The 26,940-nt window shown below is 34.4% G+C and overlaps 1 protein-coding gene across 12 annotated transcripts in view; it reads right to left on the reverse strand.

The window, feature by feature from the left end:
- The window catches only part of RFX3 (regulatory factor X3), a 263,742-nt gene that overhangs the window by 70,766 nt on the left and 166,036 nt on the right, over positions 1-26,940 (reverse strand). For 10 of the 12 annotated variants that reach the window (XM_014827698.3, XM_014827699.3, XM_070496001.1 and 7 more), the window contains 3 exons: positions 26,281-26,539; positions 9,266-9,340; positions 494-675 (listed from right to left, as the gene is read on the reverse strand). In XM_014827698.3, coding sequence (XP_014683184.1) covers positions 494-675; positions 9,266-9,340; positions 26,281-26,539 — 516 coding nt within the window. The remainder of the gene's footprint in view (positions 1-493; positions 676-9,265; positions 9,341-26,280; positions 26,540-26,940) is intronic. The other 2 variants (XM_044756503.2, XM_014827700.3) reach the window with 1 other exon arrangement.

Genomic DNA, 26,940 nt, shown 5'->3' on the forward strand with positions numbered 1-26,940 from the left:
ATTTCCAAAGGAAGGAAACAGAGAAACTAAGGGTCTTCACGTTACTGGCTTCCATGCAATGAAACTATATTATATTTTTACTTCCATACATGTATGGTTTCACAATGAACAGGTTAAAAAAGGCTAAAAAGATTTGGGCTGGCCAGGTGGCATAGTGGTTGAGTTCGTACACCCTGCTTCGGCCACCCAGGGTTTGCAGGTTCTGATCCCAAGTGTGGACCTAGCGCTGCTTGTCAAGCTGCGCTGTGGCAGAATCCCACGTAGAATAGAGGAAGACTGGCACAGATGTTAGCTCAGCGACAATCTTCCTCAAGCATAGTTTTCTATTCACTGAATAATGATCTTTCCTTTTCCAGAGGGATTTTATAAGCTGAGCTAATTCTGTACTGTTTATACGTTATTTGTAATCAAGTACTTTTGATCAAACAATATACTGAACTGCTCTAGTTTGAAAAAGAGAGATTAGTTTATGATCTTATTTTTTTGTACTAACCTAGTTCCCAATCTCCTGGTTCGTAGCCCCATAAAAATTGACCTTATTAGTTTTCCAAAAGAAGCAGCATTGACTGGGTCCAGTTTGTGTTCCTGACAGTGTCGTAGGTAGTGGTTGTAGAGAGTGCTTCTGGGAAGGCTCACTCCTTCTGCTGTCTCGTAATTATCCAACAGCCACTGGAGCTAGTATAAATAACACAGGGTAAGAACACAGAGAAATCATACAATTTACCACAATGTCTGCAAGACACTGCAAATACAATACACAGAAATACTTAGAAGATCTTCATGAAGCCTTGTGATGGGGTAAAACTGTTGAAATTCAAAGGCCGATATAATCTGACTTTGAAAAACTCTCAGAAATGTAAATAGCTGAATACCACTTATGATCCTAGACCATGTCCATTCCTGCAAACATTCAAGCATATGTAAAGACATACAAATTTTCCCTGTATTTATTGCTATTTCGGAGACAGACACTTCTCTGGGAAATTCAAATAATCCTATAACTGGTCATAAATATAATTTATAATTGCTACAGAATAAAACGTTACCAAGGCTGGCTGCATATCACACAGTAGGTCTTTAGCACTGGTTTGCTATAACACATGAACAGCAGGCTGCCTTGTATGAGTTTTATATTAAGCTTCCATTCATTTTTATAGAATTCTAATTTACTTATCTAATTTACTCACAAGATAATACAATAAATGGTATCTACTGGGACAAATTCTGCAAGCAGAAAGGAAAAAGTTCAGTCATTTCTTCCCCAGAAGGAAGAAAACTCACTAGACATTGGTAAAAAAAAAAAATTATGTGTAATGAAAAGGAATCATTTATACAATCATCTGTATTTTTATACCTCAAAGCTATGGGTTCTTTTTCATAATTTTGGAAGATACACTACAATGGAAGGCGGCAAAGCAATATTTTCTTAGTTTATAGTTCACATTTTAAAGTTTTATGCTGTCTCTGTGTGTATTTTTAAAAAAGGATCTTTAAAATATAGAACATAAAAGAAAATTTTAGAAAATCTAACCTAGGTTATATTATTGAATTTCAGCATTAGGAAATTAAATTATTAATTTGTTCACTTATTTATTTACAAAAAGAGAACTGAAATAGATTTAAATGACTTTCGTAAGGGCCCACAGTCTCAGTGCTTGGGTCTGGTTTCCAACACACATTTCCTGATTACTTGCATACCAGTTGTTATTTCCACAAAAGCAGCAAATATTTCACATTACTTGTCTCAACAAAATTTTCATGCCATATATAAGAGGTATCATAAAGAGTTGATATTTTATATCCAAATATCAATTCAAGTTAAATATAAGTTATGGAAGCCAATGAATTCCTTTACTGAGCATCAACTATGAGCCAGGCAATATGCTAGGCAGCCAATGATGTAAAAATGAATGTGCTCTCACCCCTGTCCTCTAGGAATTTACAATCCTATCCCCAAAATGATAATATGTATACTGAAATAAATTAAAGCATTTCTCCATTTTGCTTACATAGTTTAAGATTTGTGATCAATTTCAGAACCAGAACCTTCAGACTCTTAATAAGAAAATTCATTAAAAACATTTTCAGAATTAGTGCCTTTAACCATGACAAGTGAGTTTTCCAGAACCATTTTAATTTCAAATATTCCTACATGACGCTTATGTAATTAAACTTCTGTCATTAAACCCACACTGATGTTGGCTTAGAAAATATGGCCACCAAGCTTACAAGATAGAGCAGAGCATTTTTAAAAATAAAATTCATGTTCTGGTCAGGAAGACTTGAAGTTCTCTATGCACCACATATGCATATGAATCTGTACATCTAAACAGACCTACTGCCTCTGTATCATAAACAACTCTCCCCTATAAAAATTTTAAAAGATTACCCAAAATAAACATTCACGTTTATAAGGACAAAAAAATTACAGGTCAAAAAGAATTCTTTTGATATAAATCATCCATAACCTTACTGTCAGTAAACACGTTTCCTAGAGGTACTCACATATGATTTCTGAGTATTCTAAATGACACATAGAGTAAATTTACCTATACATATTCACTTAGCGTAAAAGAGATGAGGTAAATTGATGGGGAGACCAAGTTATTAAGGTTAAGAGCAGTATTCTGCCTACAACAGTGAACAGTGGGTCAGGAGGTCTCGTTAGTGTTTCTTTTAAAATTTTAAGACTTTGTTGATTATGAACGCAACTGAAGGAGACAACACATAAAATGTGGCAATACAAACCTGCCGCACATCTCTCATCCACGAGCCTCAGTAAGATGACTGGGATCTGAGAGCACTGATTCCTCAAGTGAATGGTGTAAGACAGCTCTAGCGAACCACATTGCACGATTGGGTCTTGTTCTATGTACATATACTAGAGAGGGCCTTCTGCTGGTATTCTTAACATATTAAGAATACAGAAATATAGAATATAAAAATATACAAAGGAATATTCTTTGAAGAATTCAGTTCCGTGAGATCAAGGAATACACAGAAAACACTAAGGAAAAAAATTCCCAGGAAGGCAAACAGAAAAACTGTAAATATTTTTTGAAAAACAGCAATAGTTTGCAACTGAACTAATGAAGCATCCATGGAACGCACAATACGTGTAAGTTAAAAACACTAAAGGTATGTTTGTACGTATATCTATGTATCTTCATAAAAAAATGTATATTGTCAAGGCCAAAATAGTATGTTTTCTTAAAAAAAATCAATAAAAAATCAAATATTTCTTTTGGTAATGAACAGAACATATCTCGATATAGGAAATGTGAATTTAAGAGACACTCTTTTTTCAGAAACAGAAAATAATCAATTTCATAACATGAACTTTATAACCAAAAGTATACCAATAATAAAAATAGATCTGATGTAAAATACTTTTAATAGGCTATTAAGCAAATAAAAATAATGTTTAATTAACCAGATACACATGGAAAATTTCTGTAAATTGCCTTAGCTATTTACTAATCTTCTTGCTATATTTAATTACTTAACATCTAAAAATACTTTCTCTAAAAATGAGAGTTTACTAATTTCTCATAATCAAATAAATTGTCTTGTAGATAAAAAATTTTATAAAAGAATTTGAAAAGGCAAATCCAATAATAAAATATTTGAAAGAAAACTTCACAGACATAATGAAATAATTACAGAAAAAATTCACTTAAAATACTCAGACGCCTAAATGATTTACTCAAGCCGCAAACGAGTAAGTTAGAGAAACTGAAGCTTTTACTGGATTGGTTATGTGGTCCTCAGAAATGGCTAAGCAAGTCACATAATCTGGAGTGATTGCTTTGCAAATTGTTCTTATTATATAGTTTTACATTCTTAAAGATTCTTCTTCCTTTCAAACCAGTTATTAAAAACCTGAGTTTATTTGTAATATATATGTGTGTGATACATTTGTGAACAAATATATAAAATAACCATTAGTTGGTTGGAAAAATTCCACAAGAGTGGGTATTCTGGTGATCATAACTTGAACAGTAGCAAGGCTACATTTTGCTTCCTGGCCTTTGCTTGCTGGAAGGGGAACTTGCCAGAAGCCTGCAGATCACTTTGGAAGAGCAGAGGAGGTCAAGCGGAGATAAAAGCCCTGAAAGATGGAGGTGGCTCTGCTGCAGCCATGGCTGTTCCTGCCAGGAAGCCGGCCAACAAGTGCACCGCCCAGGAGTGGTGCTCTTGGAAACTCATGTACAAGTGCAAATTGATTAAGACCTATCAGATAAGACTTTGAGATTCGGCTGGGGATAAATAATGCCAGTAGTTATCCTTTAAGTTTTGACACAGTGACGAAATTGTAAATCAGACATTTGAGTCTAAAACATAGTATAAGAAACGATTAATTTTGTTGTAAGAGAAACTTGGCAGTTAAGCGTAACCTAAAGGCGTACACTCCATGCGCTGCCCAAGGGAAGTTAACGCCTGTTATAAGATACACTGTTTGCTTGGGTTTTGCCTTTATTAAAATTTGGACACTAGAATTCAATACCCTTAACATTTAGTAATTTAGAAATAAACTATTACTATTTCTTTTATCTTTTAGAAAATGTCTTATAAAATATTTGTTTACATTTACGATTTTCAAAGCCCATAAAATACCATAGGAACTTTTAACATTTATATTTAAAACCTGATTATTCTACTAATGAACTAACATAAACTCACATAAGGGTGGAAACCAAGATAATTGCATCTTTCAACCTTTTCATTTAATCTATATTAATCAGGGTAGATTAAGGAAGATGAACAGTTCCTATTTTTCCCAAAGGAAACACTGATTGACAAATAAAAAAAAAATACATATTGTACTCCCCAATTAACATCCAAATATAACATTTGGTATTTTTTCCCAGATGGGTTATTATCCATTAGGATTCATTTTAAGTTCAGTTCACTGATGATATGCATTTTGACAGGTCTTATTTCTGTCATAACTTATATTTATAATATAGCAAAGTCAAGGGAGAGTGGGTATAAAACAAGGTTTTGCTTTGAGCTGAACATATCTCAGTAGCTAAAACCAGTAAAAATCATGAAACAATTATTCGCTAGGTTGTAAAAAGCATATAAAATAAATGCCTAAAGCTTTTTATATACTTTAAATGGAGTTTTAAAAAATGTACAAGCTTAAGAACATTATGTGGAAAATTGGGAACAATTAATTTAAAAACATTGCTGCATTCAAACTTACAATCTAAAAAATCTTAAATTAGATACAATATAACCATTAAATGTCAATTTATGTTAATTACAACTGAAAAGAAGCGTAAAATAAACTTAAGTCTGCAATGAAGAGAATTAAGATATTCTAATTTGATTTAGGCAGACTATATATCATTCACCCACAGCATCTTCACATACAAAAAATTTAGAAATAAAAATATTTAAATAAAAATTGTTATACTTACTAACAGACTGAATTCTATAAAGCTAAATCAAAATTATCATTCTAAAATACAAGGAGATAAATGATGTCACGGTTGTCTATAATTTCTTTAAAGGCTTAAATTGTTTGGGGAAAAAAAGGTGACTGCTCTTAAAGTGAAGGTTGCGCATGGGGAAATGACAGAGTGACCATATATTCTTTCATTCAAATGGTATGCAGGGAGAAGACCACTCTCTACCAACGATGTTCACACATACACCTACTGAAGCATACTTGCTAACAAAACCATGCATGTTTGAGTCACAAATAAATGCACACATGATTGGCAAAGGTACTTAGAATACTGAAGGTAAAATAGGGTCTGTTCCCTTCTATTACTTGTTTATTATGTTCACTCATTTAGTAAATATTTAGTAAGTATCTGCTATGTACCAGGCACTGTTCTAGGCACTAGAAATGCATCAGTGGACAAAACATATAAAATCCTTACTCCCTTGGAACTTTCACTTGTCAATAAATACTTACTATCTGCCTATGCAATGCTACTACTGAAATAATTGTCATTACATTAATATAGTTAAAAGAATAAAACATGGCATTCATTGTAACTTTGCTCAGTCACAGATGGAGCTCTATGTAGGGTATGAAACAGACAAGTTATACATAGACAAGTTATAAACTGAAACACATATATTTCAATCTGGATGATAATAGCACGATAATGATAAAAATAGAGCAGCAGTACTAAATACCTCAAGAATATGCTGAAAAAGGGATACGAAATTTAATACCCTACTCCATCTTTTCATGTGTAGAAAGAAAGGTGAAAAACAAAGCAATCAAGCTACATCCTAATCAGAGAGGATTATTTATTTGGTTTGACCGTAACAAGAATTTTCTGAACTACTGTGAATAATCAAATCTACAAAGAGAAAATAGGAAATCTGTCTATTCCATTTTCCAAAATAGAGTGACAACAGACTTTCAGTTCAAAAATCATAATTAAGATCTCTCTTTAGAAACTAGTAAATACGAGACACAAATTATTGATAATTTCTCCTAATTTTTTGCTTAATGAAATTGATGCTTTGTAGAAACTGGTAAGTCAGGGAATTATTATCATAAAGTTGAATTCATGCCTACTTCAAAGAACCCCATAAACCTCAGGTAATTCTATATTACATCCTATATAGGGAGGGATAAAGGTAGCATAGTTTATTGACACTTAAAATATTAACAACTTTTTTTTAAAACTTCTCCACTAAAATTTTTCTACACAAGTGAAAATCATCAACGGAATTTAAAATACCCTTAGCAGGTGGTTATCAACTAGAAAGCGTGCAGTAGCTTATTCCAGTTGTTGGAATAAATCTAACAAAAATTAGGAGCACTGCTAACTTTCCAGGGACAGAAAGACAACAGGATCTCCTTTTGTGTTCAGGGAGAAACGAAACCTGACTGGTCAGCAGAAAATCCTTTCTTCACTGTTTACCTACCATCTGTAGAATCATTTGTATTTCTAAAGACTTGACTATAAATGTGCTTTCAAATGAATTTAACTGTACTTCAGAGGTGTAATAAAAAGGAATCAGGACATCCAGAGAAAGATTATCACTGCATTAGCAACATTTACGCCCACTCTTTCTAGATACTGAGATGCCTCTGGCAGTTGTAAACAGCATGGAAGAGCTGCTATTCTGTGTAATAAAACATAGGAAACCATGGAGTAATGAACACTTATCTGTTGTTTATGCAGCTTAATTCACACATTCATTAACATTAAATATTATTTCATGAATTCTACAAGAGAATAGTAATTTCAAAAAAATCCCAACGTATTTGAAAAGTTTCAAACAAATCAACAAATAAAAGTATACCAAAAACATTTTCTTACACCTATACTATTGTTCATGAAAGTACTAAATTAAGATAGGTAATTCAAGTTAAAATTAAATATATCACATATTTTACTAAACTATATATGGCAAATGAAGATGAAATGTAAATTGAATATCAAAGCACAACTTCTTAGAAGTCTGAAAGTTCAAAAAAGTTAACTGGAAACTTCAGGGGTTTTTTTCTTTTTCTTACGTCCCTACACTTTTTTGCCTAAAAATAAACAACATTTTCACTTGCCATTTTCAAAACACAAACACCAGTTAGTAATCACTCCTCTGCAAACATAAACCCTAACAGTTTACCGTAAATCAGCCTTTTCACACAACCACAGACTCATGCTACCACAGCAGGGATGCACTTCTGAAACATACGAAAGAGTGACATAGTGCATACAAATTTTCAGAAAGGGGGAAAAAATAAGATTCCTCAAACTGTTTCGAAAAGAAGGGCCAAAATATATATTATTTTAAAGTTTATAATCTATAATTTTCACCAAAATTGCAGGCATTCTCTAGTTGGTTAACCTGTTTTTATTTGCCATGATACTTCTCCTTGAAAATAAAAACAAGACAAAAAGAACATAAGGAAGTGTTTAGTGTTATGTTGGAATATAATTTTTTTTTTCCTGAGGAAGATTAGCCCTGAGCTAACATCTGCCAATCCTCCTCTTTTTGCTGAGGAAGACTGGCCCTGAGCTAACATCTGTGCCCATCTTCCTCTACTTTATATGTGGGACGCCTACCACAGCATGGCTTGCCACACAGTGCCATGTCTGCATCCGGGATCCGAACCGGTGAACCCTGGGCTGCCAAGAAGCGGAACATGTGAACTTAACTGTTGTGCCACTGGGCCAGCCTCGGAAAATAAAATTTAAATGTTTGAAAATTCAGATACTTAAAAAGCATAGTGAAGACATTTTCTATGAGCTAAAGGTTATAGGTTTACTAAAAAATAATATTTCATTTCATTTAAGTGATCCAATTTTGGACTTTTCAGTCACAAAATATGGGGAAGAATTTAAAAATTGATAATAATTTATCTCTAAATTTAAGAACATATTGTGAGCTGGGAGGGAAAACTAATTCTTACTACATTGTCATGGATATTAATTTAGCAGAAGATCTATCCAGAACAGATTTAAGTCATAGGTCTATTTATTTTTTCCCATATATTCAGAAATCATGGTAACAAAATAATTTTTAATCAGCATTTTCATTGGTTTCCCAAAATTTGAACATTTAATGAAAATGTTTATAGTTTAACAAAACTGCCATCACTCTTCTTACACTTACCAGTATGATAGTGATGCTGCATGAGGTAACATTTAAAAGCTTCAAGAAATAGAAACAGTAATCCTCCTTTATCTCAATTATTTGTAATTTATGGCTTGTCTAGAGCCTCACTTCTTCTTTTGGCCCAGTTTTATTTTTCTTCAGGTCTTAGGGCCTGAGCTCATCTAGGTAGCTGTTTCATGCCCATCTTATACAGTCTTAGTGATAAATAAATCATTTTCAGACAGGTTTGGCAATAATAATCTTTTTTCCACTTAAAGAATATTACTGGTCATACAAGTAGACACGGCTATCTGTCTGTCTCAGACACAGAGATGCAGATCACAAACATCTGCTTCACAGTATATAAATATCAAACTAGAAAATTTTAAATATTTCAAATCTCCATAATTACTTTTTACAAATAAATGGCAGCTTGATATTAACTTGGAAATGTTATATCTGTACCAAAACAGTACAAAAACCTAGTAAAGTAGTATATTGGGGGTTTTATTTTTCAGACATTCCACTGTTCAAAATAGCCATTCAGTGATACAGAGATTATAAGGGGCTGAGAAAGGAAGGTTAAGAAGCAAAATAAATAAGTAAATAAATAAAACAAGCATTTAGAAGCAAGCAACACATGCAGAACAAGCAAGAGATTAGTTTACATGAAGAAGAGGCAACTTACATGGCTGTTGAGAAGAGAGCTTCTGTGAGTGGACAGACCGTCAGACTTTTGCAGCGTCTCAATCGCCATTTCAATCTGATAATAGATGTCATTAAAAAAAGGGCTCAAGACAAGATAGTAATAAAAGGCTCACCAGAGAATTTTTGATAGATTCTTTAAAGTTCAATTTCTTCTTCAATGGTGGCTAATGAATAGCTCTCACTAAATGTGTATTTCCCCCACCCTCCCCCCACTCCCGGAAAATAAAATAAAAATATGCACACTAATAATAAGCCCAATCACAAAAGTCAACCTTTTTGAACATTCTGTAATTATAATCAGAATGGAGACTCGAGGAGCAGGAACCCCAGTGGATTTTTCTGGTTATGAGAAAACATTCTTGACTTTCATAGTTCAAGATGTGGGAATGGAAATCACTCTCTTTCTAAATAGTCTCCCACCTAAAGAGTATTTAATATTTGTTCTATTCTGTCATGAAAGGAAAATCATACTGCAGATTTTGTGTTTAACACGCATTAGTATTTTAATGCAAATGTGCAAAGACACCTTCATTAATGTTCAAAAGCTACTAAATCTATCCATCCCTCTCTTAACCTTGTATAAAAATTTAGAAGTGGAGGGTCATTACTACGAATAAACATTAAGATGTAATCATGGTCCCTACATTATATTTTAGGATGTGGTGGTGAGGCAGAGCTATGAGAAATGACAGCAGAAATGGAATGTAGAAGAGAAAATAATCCAGAGTCAACAAAGAAAGGGGACAGCCACAGGAACAGTTTTATTCCATGTAATCTCAGCACACCATGAGCAATCATAACACCTTAATTAAGTAGTAGGTGCCAATAATAAATGAGATTCACTCTTGACAACCTCATATTTAAAGACACCTATCTCTCAGCTCCTAGCACTATAGCACATACTATAAAATCAGGTTCTGAACATCGTGCATTTGGTTACCGTAATATATTAACGATATTAACTAAAATTAAATAAAAAATCAAAGTCTGTAAGAGAGAAAATCGATTTCATTATTTTTATTTGTACCGTCTGATCAAATCAACAATTCAGTATAAGCAGTAATAAAAAATACTTAATGCTTTCAAATGTAGTCAACTTACTTATACTTTATGTTGACTATGGAAATTAATGATGCCTTGAAATTTTAACATACTACCTCCCTCCACCAAAAAAAACAAAAGAAAAGATGAATGGCAATATCCACAGCAAAGTTTTCTTTTTGTATCAAGTTTCCAATTTCTTTATGGAAGAATACTTTATATATAGAATGTTTAATCTCAGTTATACCAACATTAAACCTAATTTTCTTCTAAACAACTTGGGAACTAATAGCTTTAATTTTATTTTATATTACTTCCCAAGTTACTGGCTCTTCTTCTCTAGAGTTAATAAAATGTAATACTAAGAAGAATGTTAGGTTAGAAATTATGGAAAAAACATTCTTAAAGTAGATACTAAAATAATTCATAAGATGATATACAATTTATTCTATTGTTAAATTTTTTTAGATCACAAAATTAAGTAAACTGGCTTCTAAAACATTCCCTCTGCCAGATGGAACGTTAATATAGTTTATCATTACACTTGAAAATAAACTGAAGAAAGTGATATCATACAAGCAAGAAAAGACACATTACAGAAGGAGTAATACAAATGTAATGAGTCACAAACATTTTACTAAAATGTTAATGTGAAAAACTCTAAAGGACCTCAGTATTCATATCTGAAAAGGGCATCAATAAGTGCTCTTGTTTTTCAAGAAGAAAATATATCAAAAAACAGCTGCAAAGTCTTATCCTCCTGTGACTTTAAATCACTTCTAGGAAGAATTTGCTCACAACTCTAATTTGCTAAAATACCTACATTTTCTTTAAAGTTTGAGTGTGGAAAATCTGAAGTTAGATTTCAGTCCACTAAATAAAAATAAAATGATCTGTATTTTGTGATTTTATAGGTTTAGATGGAAGTTAAAAATTATCTGAAATATATTAGCTGAGGAACACTGAGGGAGAAATCCATGTCTGGGTTTGTTTGTTAATCAGCAATTTTAATTTCCTTATGACTAAAGGATTCATGGTTGTTGTCTTTTACAATTAAAAAGTGGACATAGTGGTGGTCCCATGGCGTAGAGGTTAAGTTCACACTCTACTTCAGTGGCCTGGGGTTTGTGGGTTAGGGTCCCGGGCGTGGACCTAGCACCACTTGTCAAGCCACACTGTAGCAGCACCCCACATAAAATAGAGGACGATTGGCATAGATGTTAGCTCAGCAACAATCTTCCTCAAGCAAAAAGAGGAAGATTGGCAATAGATGTTAGCTTAGGGCCAATCTTCCCCACATATACCCAAAAATAATTAAAAAATCACAAATCAAAAGAAAAAAAGCGGTCATGGTAAGTAAACATTTTCCATTTCTTCCTTAAACTAATTAAGCTTTAGACTATGAGTGTATCTTAGCTTATTTTTTGGAAAAACCCATTCTCTGAACTAAGGTACGGCACTGAGCTGTCTCTCTCAGTAAATAATCACCCCAGGGCTGAGTCACCAATGGTGTACGTATCCTCCCCATGATTATCTAATGCTAGGATACGTGGTGCTTGGGAGTTTAGACTGATTCATGATGATGCTGGACTACTGCCTCATAATAGCATAAGAAGTTACGGTAACTCCTCTGACATCAAATGGTGGGGTGCTCCATTTGAGATGAGATGTTCAGGCTTACAGAGCATTAAGTGAGACTGGAGTGGGTGATACTTACAAATTCCGTATGTGCAAGAATAGGTAAGAAACTGATATGCATTCCAGCCACTATGGGCACATGACTTCTTAAGGAAAATTAGCCTTTTCTGGAAGATGAAAGAATATCCTTAGCAAAATACTTGGGATGATTTAAAACCTTCCAGATTTACCAGTTAAACCAGGATTCCCATGAGAGAATGGGAATCTACTCTGAGGGTAGTTATCAGTTAAAGATAGGAACCCTTGGTCCACTGCTACTGCAGAAACATTTTCAGAACCTGGAGAAGAGCATTTTGCACTGTGTTTAGACAGGCAACTCAAATGTTGGAGGAGTGGCAGGCTTCTAGGGCAGAAAAGTGATAAAGATCAATGAAAAGTTTTCCAGCCTTAGGAATTATATTTGGTCTCAAAGCCTCAGATGCTACCCTGACAGAGTACGTGGCAAAGTCTGAAGAGTCAAAGCTCAGGTAATGTAGAGAACTGCCTACATTCACATGTCAGATTTCCTTCTGACCACGCATTAGCAGGAAGTTGAACAGCCCTCTTTGTAGCATGCCGAATGACAAGATGCTATGGAGCCCAATTTGAAAAATCAGACCTGGCTGAAGCAGCTTGCTGAGAGAGTAGTTCACTACTCTAGAAATTCAGACTTCATCTGAGAGTGCGGGGACGCCCATGAGTTTTGCTGCGAGTGAGGCTTAACTGGGATGAAGAAAGAGAAGAAGGTAACACCAGTTGCTATGGAAAAATAATGTCTGGGATCATGTCACCAGTTAGGAATTGGAGAATTAAAGTAAATACAGGTGTGACTCAACTCCTCAACCAAAGGTTGAATTCTCAAAAGACAGAATCCCAGGGATGGTATAAGTGGGTTTCCCTCATTTGGGCAAAAGGATCTCCACACGAAGTCCGGAGTGCTAGCAGGAGACTACGCCAATTACTTTGCTTCTGGTAGAGAAAGTGTCATGTTCACAAATGTGATAAAAATATGACCACACGGCAATAAGCAGACCTTCATTCTTGTGCGGTAGATTCAAAAAAAAAAAGCACGGGCCCTGAAAGGCAGAAGAAACTCCTATTTGTTTTGAGTACAGCAAATACGCACATCTGTGGCAGACTGCACCAGTGAAGGAAATCTTTCCTGATTTCTCAGGAATTAGGATCAGAAATTCAGAAGAGGCCAGGGAGATGTTATATTTCATATCTAGGAGAAAAAACATAATCAAGCTCAGTGGAGCTCCAACAAAGATAGTGCAAACCCTCTAGGAAGGACCTGAAGGGGAGAGGGCGCTTACTACCTGATGGGGAACAGATACACAGTATGACAAACATGTGGCCTAAAACTCAGGCTGCAAACTCTTTTGCAGTCACTAAAATGCTAATGCTGCCTTGCTGTAATCAAACACAGATGGAGAGTCTCCAAGCACCCAGGGTCCCCCTGAGGTTTGTGCGATACGCAACCAAGAATCAGTGTCCCAAAAAGGACTTCAGAGAAAAGTCCCACTCAAGCCCTTAGGAAAAGAGGACGGCAGAGGGGAGAGAAGGGATTGTATGATGTCTGGATGTCCAAGAAATGTTGCGTTTGTATTCTCTTTTCCCAAGCTCAAAGAAGGGTTCAACACTGTACTCATTCTAGGGTAGGCAAATACTTTCAAAGAGAAAAAAGTAATAAGAAAAACGCCAATTTCCCCATTATTTGTAATTCCCCATTGTTATTCATAATTGGTATTTATAGTTTGGCACTGCCTCCTAAGGAAGGAGAATTCATAGGATGGCCCTTTGTTTGCAGAGTTGCTGCCAGGCTTAAGTGCTCTGCTGAAGGGGTGAGAGATTTAGAGGAGACTAGGATCTGAGAAGACTGGAGCTGAATGCTCACTGGGAGAACAAACGCACAGACCAGGGACAACAAGATGGTGCAAAGAGGCTCTGAGTGACTGTGCTCTGCAGAGTGTCATGCTAAACCTTCAGCTCTTTCTCCTACAAAATCTTCAGTAAAATCTATGCCATCCACAGATACTCCAGACACAAGAAATCAAGACTGGCTGGAGCACAGGGTTCATTTAGGGGCAGTTGATAAATATCAAAAAGGTAAACCTCAGCTGGAAGTGCAGGGCAATGTGAAGAAGAGCTGTCTTTTACATGAGTTACATGGGGCAAATAAGAGGCTCCCCTGGACATGTGATTTATATATACATTTATGTACATCTATTCAATGGCCCAAATAGGATATCATGTATGTGGACAATCAGGACTTTCTCTTAATGTAAATATCGACCAATCATTTCATTACATGCTAATAAGACAAAAGGAAAAAGAACAATTATATCATCTTATTCATTCTCTTTATAGGTCAAGGCATATTCACTTGACTATGAAATGGCTTTTTAATCTTTCTTAAAGACTAAAGGTCAAGACTGATATATTCCACTACCACTTTAATTAAAATTGGTCTCATGGTAGAAACTGTCTCCTTCCCAGAACTGTTAAAGAAAGTGATTTAAAAATAGAATACTATAATGCTTTATGATTTATAAAGCCTTTTTACATTAATTCTCATTTGATCTTCACAGCAACTTTGTGAAACAGGAAAGGCAAGCAATATTATCTCCTTTTCACAGATTAGAAAATTGAGGCTCTCTGGGATTGAGGGATTTTCTTGAGATTACACAGGAATTAACTATGAGATAGGAATCCAAGATTTATCACTCTAAGTTCAACATCATTTCCATTTGATACAAATATAAGATGAATATAAATCAAGTGGAAATTTCTCAAATTGTTTTAATGCAACTATCTTCTGAGGAGCAGCTTGTAAAATTAAAATTTGTTAAATGATTTATTGTTAACAAAAGATTTACTTTCTAATAAGAACGGGTTTAAATATGAGTGATAAGCATTACTTGAAAATGATTTAAAGGTGTTCAAGTTACAAGGCAACAAAAAGTTTTGAATGGAAAGTTAAATTTTACTCATCACAAAAATAGTTATCCTTAATGTATGATGATTGCATTTCTTGTTAATACAAGTTACTGTCAACCTTACCAGTTAACACTTTCTTAGAGAAACAGCATTTTAAAATATTTATTCGTCTATTTATTTATTGAGAAACAACATTTTTGTTTCCCTGTGAAAGAATAGTAAATTCTTAGAGAAACCCAATGAACAGAATATACTTAAGACTGGAAATTTCCTTTTGGGTAATTTCTCGAACTCTAAGACTTCACAATTTGTTTGCATTTGAGATCAAGTAAGACAGAAATATTTCTACTTGGTGGCTTTTGTTCAGAAAAGCTATCTGTGATTGCTGACCTGAGCCTGTAGCCACTGCCCATATACCTGTTAGAAATGACAGCCTCTTGGTTTACATGTGTGTGGAAGGGTACTTCCTACAGTAAGCACTTCACCAGGAACATCACTCTCACTGTGCATTTAATCTACATAATCGCTATAACAGAGGTTTTTGTCAAAGTGTAGTCCTGATCACTTGTTAGGATCACCTGGGCACTTGCTAGAAATGCAAAACAACAAGAAAAAATAATGGAGATTCATACCCAGATCTCTCATCTATGTATTGCTAATGCTTTGATCTCTACAATTTGCCCAAAGCAGTGATTTTCAGAATGTAAGGTGCAACCCATTCATGGGTTACGAGATCAATTGTGCGGGCCCTGACCAGCACAGTAAAAAAATTAAAGAAATCAAATACAGTAGAAAATAATCAGATGTCCTTGCACACACTGGATAAACATTGTTTCATGGAACGTTGATTTCAGTCATCCGTATATGCATATACACAGTCATATGTGTGCATATACAGATGTATACTCATGAATGTATGTATGTATGCATCTATATGAGCAATTGGATCACAATGTAAAGGCATTTCTCATTGTAGATTGTGGCCTCAAAGCTTTCAATCCTCTGCACTAAGCAGTGACATCAGTTCCCTTCTAGTCATTGGATCCCTTCTTCCAAGGATCCACAGGTGACTCTTCAGCCCAGGAGCCCAGGGAACACAGAAAGAAACACTCCCACTGAAGCTACGACTCTGAATATGATACTGCTGTTTAAGTTGTATATTCAAGTGATAATGGAAATCAACACATAAATATGTGAGAGATTCAGGACAGGTTGTTCTTTTAACTCTTAAAAAAAATTTAAAATGCCCAGAAAACACATCCAGCCAGCTTTCCTTTTTATCTCCTCTTGAACTAGAAAGTAGCTAAAGATGGAATTTTAATCTTACACACTAAATATTTACAGCAAAGAAGTTTTAGGTCTTGCAAATGTTTAACTATAGGAAATCTTTTTTATTCATTGATAATCTTACAATATCTAGAGAAAAATGTAAAATTATTACGCTTTCAACCTGAAGTTTTGGCAATTTTGTACCACCTGAAGCTATTCTTAAGTATTTATGCGAAAAAACATTTGGCTAAGAAACTTGCATAAACTGAATGTGTTCTGAGAACACTTGGTTTAAGCTGGTGGATTGAAACCAAGACTGTTGTTTCGGACTTCCCCTGATCATTCTGTAGAGCCCACATCCCTCCACCCTCGTCAGGACTCTACGAGGCTGGCATTACCAGTTCGTGACAATAAAACTAGTTTCTGAGACATCAGCTGCATCAGCACTCAGGGCTAGAAGTACCCTTCAGGAATGTACGCCAAGCTTACATTTTCAAATGTAAAATTTCAGATCCACCTTTTGCAGATTTTTCTGAGACCATTTTCACTTTGTATTTATTTGATAATCGCTAAAATAGAGATTTTCTCTAAATGTGGTCCTGGGTGAGCACTATGAGAATCACCTGGGCACTGGTAAGAAATGCAAATTCTTGGGCTCTTCCTCACACTGAATCGAAAGTCCTGGGTGTGGGGTCCAGCTACACGTTTAACCAATGCTCTAGAGAATGCACACTCAAGTTCGAGGAACACTGCACCAAAACATGATCAAAATGTTTTTCTTTGCCAGGGTTAGACTGCAACTACTACTTACGGGAGATTTAGCGAGGACGTAATGGGCATTCCTACAATGGTGCTAACTTCTTAAAGGGTGATTTTGAAGCCTCGGTATTTGAATTTTTGCTTCTTTCACTCTCTTGCTACCCTACCCTACCCAACCTCTAGGCAATTTTGCAATTTATATTAGCAACATAATCAGAACATAAGCACAATTTTGATGAATCTAAAATTCAGCAATTCAAACATATTAACATTTGTGATTTAAAAAGTAATGCGGTGGGAGAGAAGATAAAAATAACCACTTAAAAGGTGTCTGGGGGCTATTTGTGGATTTCCATTTGTGCCTTGGAAGATTAGGTAGCTTTCAGTGCTGGAACTAGCTCCATTACACATATTGCAAACCTTTATATTCATACAAGCACAGTGCCTGGTCAATAGTAATTGCTCAATAAATGTTCGAGACAGTGAGGGATTAAAAAAAATAATCCAGACTCTAAGTACATGAATACAAATACAAAACATTCACTTTCACTACAAAATACTGAATAAGAACGGCTCTAAAAATCCTTACCAAATTTAATGCCAGTTTTCATTCTCTAAACTTTCAACAGTCTAATAAAGGAGGACTTTTCCTGAAATTTAGGGTTAAGGTTTAATTTGAATTGTGACATGTCATAGTCAGCCTTTATATTGGGCATATAAAGAAAGGGTTGTTTCAGCCACAAGCATTTGGGGAACATGACCAAATAGACACTTTATAATCATTAAGAGCTTGCCTGAGACTTTTGAAAATAATAAATCACTTTTTGAATAGATAGTAATATATTCACATGCCTCCCATCTTTTTTCTTCATGTATTCTTCTAGAGATATCTATGTGCTTATATAAGCACAAATGTACGTTTCTATTTAAACACACACACACAACACACACTACTCCTTGCTTTTTCATTTAACAATAGGTTTGGAGATCTTCCCATATCAAAAGTGTATATATAAACACACATACACACACACACACATATATACTGACTCACTCGTTTTAAGGGCTATATAAAATTCCACTGAATGGACAAATGCAGCAAAATTTATTTACTTATATCCCTGCTGAAGGACAATTAGGCTTTTTCCAATCTTTTTCTACTACCAATAACTATACACTGGACATAATTGTTTATGCAGCATTTCACTTATGTAAGAGAATCATCAGTAGGATAAATTCCTAGAAGTATACTCTCTGGGTCAAAGGATAAATGTATTTTCAATTTTAATAAGAATTTCCATGTTGTTCTCCAATCCTGTGTCAATTTAGATTCCAATCAACGATGAATGAAAGTGCCTCTTTCTTTCCACCTTTGCCAAGGCTTACTAACTTTTTCAACTTTGCCTGTGTGAGAGATGAAAAACAGTATCTTTTTGTAGTTTTTCATTTCCTTTTCAGTGGACTGCTTATTCTTATATTTTCCACATTTTTCATCTGTTTTTTTCTTATGGATTTATAAGAGAGGTCTATATATTAAATAAATTAGTCCTTTGAATACAATGTCTCATAACTTTATGCCAGGTTGTTGCTCCACTGTTGCCTTTGTTCCCATGGTTTTTGTCATACAGAATGTTTCCACTTTTATGTAGTGGAGTAGATCAGTATATCCTTTGGAGCTTCTGGATTTTACATCATGCTTTCCCACTCTAAGAGAATAATAACACATTTTCCATGCAAGGGAAATTAATCTTGGTGTAAACAGTAATGTATGGAACCAGTCATTTTCTTTTCTAAATAGTTATCTAGTTGTCTTAAACACCATTTATTGATAATCCATAATTTCTCCACTGACAAGCAACGCCACCTTTATCATATACTATATTCCTATATGTATTTGGCCTATTGACGGTCTCTAGTCCATTACTGGTCTATACTGGTCTATTCATGTGACTAGACAATTGTGGGTTTTTTTGTTTTGTTTTTAAATTTTTTATTTTTCCTTTTTCTCACCAAAGCCCCCCAGTACATAGTTGTATGTATTTTAGTTGTGAGTCCTTCTAGTTGTGGCACGTGGGATGCCGCCTCAGCATGGCCCAATGAGCGGTGCTATGTCCGTGCCCAGGATTTGAACCGATGAAACCCTGGGCTGCCGAAGCAGAGCACATGAACTTAACCACTCGGCCATGGGGTCAGCCCCCTAGACAATTGTGTTTTAATTATTATTATTTTATAGCATGTTTGAATTACTGGTAGGGCTGTTTCCATCCCACCCCACCCTCCATTATTTTTCTTTTTACAAAATTTTCTTCATTATTCTTGTATGTATATTTATAAAAACAGCCTTCCTTGTAAAAGAAAAGAAAATCCACTGGTATTTTGATTGGGATCATATTAAAATATTTTAAGTTAACTTAGGGAGATTCAAAATGTTTGATGCTGAAACTTTTCCAATTATTCAAGCTTCTTTTTGTGTCCCTTAGGACCTTTAAAACCTTTTATTCAGCAGCTGAATCTTACACATATATTTTTAGTTTATTGCGTGGTGTATTTTGAATTTATTATAAGATCTTTACTTCCATTACATTTTCTAACTAATGTTTGTATCTAGAAAAGCTGTTGATTTCTTTGTATATTAACATTATACTCAGTCACCTTACTAAATTCTCTTATTATTTGTTACTGTTTTTTCATTTGATTTTCTATAATTTTTATAAGGTATACAATCATATCATCTGCAAATTCTGACCTCTTTACCTCCTTTCTATTTCACTTCCTTTTCTTTCTTCTTTTTCTTTTTTTTTTTTTTTTGCTGAGGAGGACTTCCTTTGAGCTAACATCCGTTGCCTATCTTGCTCTTTTTGCTTGAGGAAGACTGTCCCTGAGCTAACATCTGTGCCAATGTTCCTCTATTTTGTATGAGGGATGCTGCCACAGCATGGCTTGATGAGCCGTGTGTGGGTCTGTGCCTGGGATCTGAACCTGCAAACCCCAGGCTGCTGAAGAGGAGCATGAGAACTTAACCGCTACACCACTGGGCCGGCCCCTACAGTGTATTTTAATTTGGCACCAACACCATTCATATTTTATCTGATTACCTGGTCTCCCTGTGTGAAACTTAACTGGTTTTTTCCTTCGAAATCTATAGCAGTTTCAAGTTGATTGAAACTTGATTTATAAATAAAAGAATCAAGCAAAAGTTACACAAGAGGTCACCTGGAATAGCTTATTTGCATATTTATAAGTAGAATGTACAAACATCACTAAACCTTCTGAATCTAGATTTCATATGAAATAGAATCTAGCCATTTCTGGCATGTTACAACACACCTGTGTTCCGAAATGCTGTCTCAGTATGAAATCGTTAAAAAAACAAAGTAACTCATTATTTATATTTTGCTTTAGAAATTCAGGGGAATCCATAGGCTATGTTCAGGAGAGGCTGAAGGCCCATGTCACGCTATTTGCCTTAACATGCTAGTTTATCAAGATTTCTAGGAGTGGAATGTCTCACAGCCTTAACCATAAAATGAGTGCCTCTAGACCTTATCAGCTTCAAGGCTGGAGCAGTGTAGAACTGACTGACAGCTGAACAGAATACAGATGAAGCCATGGAGACTATGAGTCACTCAAAGTCCCATTTTATTAAGTGCTTTGAGAATGAGGTCCCAGAACCTTCAGTCAATTTAGGATTTAGTGCAGAAAGCTAAAGATTCGTGGTACTCTCTCTGAGGAGATTCATCGGAGGGATTAAGTTGGCCTAGGAAAACAGAAAATGCTAAGATTATAATGAACAAATACACTTCTGCCAAAGTAAGTGGAGAAGTAGTTTTGTTTGGATTTTTTATTGTCATTTAGGCTAACTGGAAGACTAAGAAAATTACTTAAAATAGAAATTATTTCTTCTGTAACATATAAAATGTAACTGTGATCTATGTATAATTTATGCACACTTCTAACTTAAAAACTTTTCTTCCAAGCATATCTTTATATATGATATGTGAAATTAAACAGAAGTTTTCGTTTCATGTGATTATGTTGCTTTTCTGTCTCTATATAGCCATAACCAGTAATCCAACATTATTTTAACTGTTTCTTTTCCCTTTGGGAAGATAGGCAGTTCAGCTCCCTCTAATATAATCATTTCCCATAAATATAAGCAAGCCCTTCAAGTACTGATATGTAAAAACTCTCTAAGACATACTGTTAGGTGAAAAAAAAAGCAAGATGCAGTATTTTTGTCACCATTTGTATAAAAAATATGGTAATGAGGGAGAGAGACACTTTCTGCTTGTATATTTATAGAATATCTCTAGAATGATACTCAAAGAACTTGACAACATTGGTTACCTTGAAGGGAAAGACCTGAGGAACAGGGGGAAGAAAGAGACTGCATTGTGCACTTTCTTATATTTTTTGAATTATGCAACTTAAGAATGTATAAGTAATTCATGTAAATAAATTAATAAAAATTTTTAAACAAAACAAATGGGCATTGGTACCGCTCCAGCAAAGGAATAAGAAGGCAAAATCATTTTATGGGGTGCTAAACATATTCATGTCCTTAAAAAAAGCATTCCCTTACACCAAATCCATAAATATGTAAACCCAAGGATAAAGAAATAAAAGCATCTACAATTCATAAATGAATTCTTAGCTTTCTATAGATTATATAAGCTAGGCTAAACTTTTAGTTATATAGCAGCAGATGGACATACAAAATTTCCTCCAAACAACTGAAAGAAATTACAGTATTTTACGTTATTCTAAAGAGGTAGAGATATGAACAAAATTAATCTAAACACATTTTCCTTGTGCCCTTTGGTGGGATCTAATTTTAGCAAGAGGCATTTAACATATATAATTACTAAATGTATACATAGAAAGGTGTAAAAATTAGCTTTCATATCACAGTCTCAAGAATGATTAATGCAATCTTATTTAGTTATCAGTAAGAAAAAATTTTCCATAAATAACCACCTAATTATAAGAATATAAATGTTATTTTATGGAGGAGTAAATAAAACTTCTTAAAGCAAATCGCTAATTATTGTATAGTCTGGTATAAGATAAACTATGTTGTGATGAGCACAAAAATATCACCAACTACTAGCACAAATTTTTGATTCTCAAATGCAAATTGTGTTCAGGTTCCAAAATTCTAAAATTCTATAAACAACACAGTTATACAGAAAAATAATGAATAAAAATAAATTAAGAGTTTCAAATGAATAAAGACACACAAGGAAACATTATGGAGATGTAGTTAGAAGGAAGATCAAAGTATAATGAGTTCAGAGTTTGACTGTAGCAAATTCTTTTACCTTACTGTCCTTGTGCTACTGAAATATTAATAAACAGATCCCTAGCATTAAGTTAATGAAATGTAAAACATTTATTCAAGTAGTAACTTAGTTGAACTCATATCCAGTGACGTTCCTCTAAAAATGTTACATAATCTTCCGAAAATTCTTATTTAATATTATCAGCAAGAAATGCCTTTTAAATGTGTGTATATATATATATATATATAAGTAAAAACATATACATATGTAATTTGTATCCACAGGGACTCCATTGACTAAATTAAAGAACACGGTAAGGAAAAAAAGAAATAGCATTTTGACCAAATGTGATTATTGGTAGTTTGCACCATAATATAATCATCAAATATCATTTAACTTGTTACCATTAATCTTTTGAAAAATTCTGACCTCTCTGTGTATCTTGGAGACTGAAAATTTTTACAATGCATAAGCAAAAATGAAATAAAACAGCATTATCATTTAAAATTATAAAACTAAAGTAGATCATATGCTCAAATAAAAATTCCCCATTAATGATTCAGAGATCCTTCTAGTATAAGAAAGATAGTTGTATATTGAATATTAGACTAGGTAAGAAATTTTTCCAAGTGCTAATCATTTATTTTTCTTAGTAGTGGCTTCAATTTCAAATCATTCTCTTTTTCACTGGCCTATCTTGAGAAACTGATTTGCACAGTGGAGTAAACTTTTCTTTGTGGCAGGAAATTATTCCTGATAAATTTAAAGGAAAGTATTTCTGTGCAGACACAGGTCAAATGTAAGAGAGTCAAGGCAATTATTCTGCGAACTGGTGCAGAAAATCTTGCTACCCAGGAACTGAGTAAAGGTATTAGGTTTGTGTTATTCCCACAGACTCACATTTAACTAGTTTCACATCAACTGAATTAAGTGACTATACATTCCGCTTACGATAGGCTCTAAAGGAATGGCCCAATTGACTATCTGCCAGTCAGAAATTTTGGCCACAGTATTGGCTACTCCTACACAGTGAGTTGTATCAGGCATGCTGTAGGTGATAGGACAGCCAGAAAAACTGAACTTACATGGCACAGTCTGGCTCAGTGTTTGGAAGGAAATGGTTTGAGTCTTGACCAACAAGTTGCTAAAGATTGTGTGCATGTACATTCTTTGCATGGTTCTACAAACATGAAAATATTCAAATTCCCTTTAAAGACATGGCACCTACCAAAAAATCTTGAGTTCTAGGAGTCCAAACAATCAAAGAGTTACCAATTTTCTAACATTTGGCAAGAGGAGGATGGTAGGAAATCTTTAATAGGTTTCATGGCACTTAAACTTTGTTAACTTTACTGGAGTAACAGATGTGAAACCGTAAACTGAGAATCACCACCTCACTGTGAATGAAGCAGATGAAGCTCTTCAGCATGACTGAGAGGGGGATCGAAACCAAATATTAACTTTGGTAATAGATGCAGGATAAAACAATAAACACTAGCAGGTGTACATTAGATAACATACATCTATCATATGCCATTATCACATGTGCTTTGATGAGGGCACCTTGCCATTTTTCCATGCAAGAGCTATTTTTTTAACTCTTATACTCCTTTTGCTAAAAAGGAAATTCTCTTGTAAAAAAGAAAACAAAAAACCATCCTTAACAACAGAATCTTAAATATTAATGCTTTTTTAAGTGTAAATTAATATGTACAATTGATACTATGAATTGGTGGTTGGTTTTTCAAATAGTTTTCCACTATTCTCAGTTGTTATAATTCAGTTATTTTAAGTTAGTTTAATTTACCAATTAATATAATAAAAATCACACATCAAATTTGTGTAATGGACAACTTAAGGAGTACTGCCACTTTTCATACTCTATATAGAAAACCAAAGTGTATCCCTTACCAAAGGAAAAGAAATCAAACTATAAAATTTACGCTATTAATGTTTGAATCTGTATTTACATGACCTGGAAAATCAATTTCGTTAACTCAGTGACAGAACTAGTAAATTCAGTAAATCCATATTCAGTTGATCAGGATGTTTAACAGGTAGCCAGGAATCAGTGCGAAGGCAAGGAGAAATACCAGGAGAAGGTGAAATAAGAGAGGGCTGGGGAAGGTAGGGACGGTATGCCAGCATGAGAGAGGGCGGATAGAATGAAAGTGGGAAAGGACTCTTACTCCCTGTTTTTCACTTTTCCTAAGGCCTTGGAAAGCGGCAAGTACTTCCCTTTCCGCTGAAAATGACTTTCTGGGTGGCCCTTCTCAAGAGCACCTAAAGCAATGGCACCTGGTCTCTTTTCCTTTTACAGTAAAGGTAGAATTATTTTTTACATCTAGAACATTTTACAATTCCTTTGTAAATATTATGATTTTAAAGCTGGGAGGAAATTAGGAAACCATTTAATCTAACTAACCCATTATTTTATTAATAGGAGAACTGAGGTCCAGAGAGGTTATGATTTAGTTTCTAATCTACATAAATATACTGGTGTGTGTAGACACTTTAGAATGCTTTATTAGTGTTATTAAAAGCAAGAGACAGATATGCATAAAAAATTCTTCAAAAACACAAAGGAAAAAATTACAAAAAAGAAACTCTCCACTCAGAACTGCTAGTGATCTGAAGTTAGTAAGAAGTAGTGAACTAAAAATAAAGGGCTTAAACAATGGATTAGGGAAGAGGCATTAAATGACGAAAGTATGAACACGTAATCATTACAAAGAGAAAAAGCAGATACAAAATACTTAACAAGCACATACTATGTCTTTAAGAAAATCCATAAAATGAGAAATGTAAAGCCTTTCATATTATTATTTTCTACCAAATTTGTTTCTACCTCTACTTCATTATAAGAACAAACTATGTGATAAGATGATGAAAAAGGGGCACATGCACTTAATTCAAATCCCCAGCCTCCCTTCACATGAAACATCTGGATAACCAATCCCATTGCTACTTTAGGTAGGTAGTTCCAAATGATTATTCTTCTTTATATGCTTAGTTGAGGTGAAAATGGAAGGCTTGGGTTATGGAGTTTGATAATACCAAATTCTACACAGCTGTCTATGACTATTTCCATGACATTATTTAAATTCATTAAAATATCCTGTGTCAAAATAAATGTATTTATTAAATTTTAAAATCTTGAAAACTCAAATATGTAGATGTGTTCCTAAGATATTATTTGATCATAGTCATGATCAGAGGCAATACAAATATTTTTCATTGGAATTACCTAGATTAGTGCTTCCCAAGTGTCCCTCTGGTAGAATGCAAAATGATTGTACATATGGCACGTGGGTAAATTTTTTTTAATTTAATAATTAAATTTTTAAATTAAATTTTTAAAAATTTAAATAAAAATTAAAAATTTTAATTTTACTATTTAAGTATGGATTTTAATACACATTAGAAAATATTTTTTATTTTTGTATTTTAAGAGTGAATCAACTAAAAAAATATGTTAAGTAAATAACAGTATAGACAGGTCCATGTGAATATGGCCGAACTTGAACGTCTAAGGTCTGGGAAATGCTGCCCAACATAAAGTAACTTCCCCGATGATGAGCTAACATAAATATTATTGGCAAAAGATATGAAAATTCCAAAAAAAGTTATATTTTATTCTCTATATTACTTCTTGGTTTTATCTTTAAAAAGCCAGTGTAAATCAGCATAATATAAAAGTAAGTTCTTTCAGTAGAAATTTGAAGTATTTTACTCAATATCATGGAAGAAAGCCAATTAAAATCACCATTAACGAGTATGAATCACCTCTCTTACGTCACATTATTAATAAAAACTTCTTCCTAATTCATGTAACTGTGGGGCACATATCAGTAACATTCTGCATAATATGACAGGTACTACATTCTGGATAATACCACAGCACTAACACTGCTCAACACATACTAGCCCCAGCCCAGTCTGTGTTGTTTTTTCCCTCTATAGAGGAAAATGTACAATAGAGGCTACTAAGAAGCTACATTAAACAAATAAAAGCTCAAATACTTACTGTCGCTGGGGAGGCCCGAGTGGTATGTGTCACTGAATGACCAGAATTCTCCATTGAATTGCCGATCAGATAGGTTCCGCCAGAGCTGCTGATGAGTTGTCCTCCCGTGACGCCCATCTGAATCCCACCAGTGCCCACCATACTGTGGGACGAGACCACGGTAGTCACTTGTGCAGAACTCCCTTGAGTATCAAAGTAATTTCCTCCAGTGTTTTGGCTGTACATCTGCGTTTCTGTGTAAGGATAGGTTGTTGTTCGGCTTTAAGAGAAGAAAAAAGGAAGAAATTACTACCTTATTTATATCATCTTAATTTTTTCCAGCATGAATATATGTTTAAAATATATCAGTTAGCTTAACCTTTGGAACATGGTGAATTTTGTATTTTGTACAAAACTTCTTTCCCAGAAATAGTTGGGTTTACTTTTCAAATTAAAGGCATAGTCCTTTCCTAAGTATGTCAACACTTCTCTGTGCTTTGGAGAGTTTGCCCTCTACTGGCGCCTACCTCCAGTATATAATCTCAGGTCTCTTCCCTCTAAGAAATCTTGCTGAGAGACTTCTTCAATTCCTTATAAAACTTCCTGCAAATCCCAGTTTTAGAAAAGCTGGGATCAGGAAAGACTGGGGGCTGACAAGTCAATTCCCCATGGTACTTCGAA

The sequence above is a fragment of the Equus asinus genome, chromosome 23 (genome assembly GCF_041296235.1).
Source record: "Equus asinus isolate D_3611 breed Donkey chromosome 23, EquAss-T2T_v2, whole genome shotgun sequence".
Taxonomy (NCBI): Eukaryota; Metazoa; Chordata; class Mammalia; order Perissodactyla; family Equidae; genus Equus; species Equus asinus.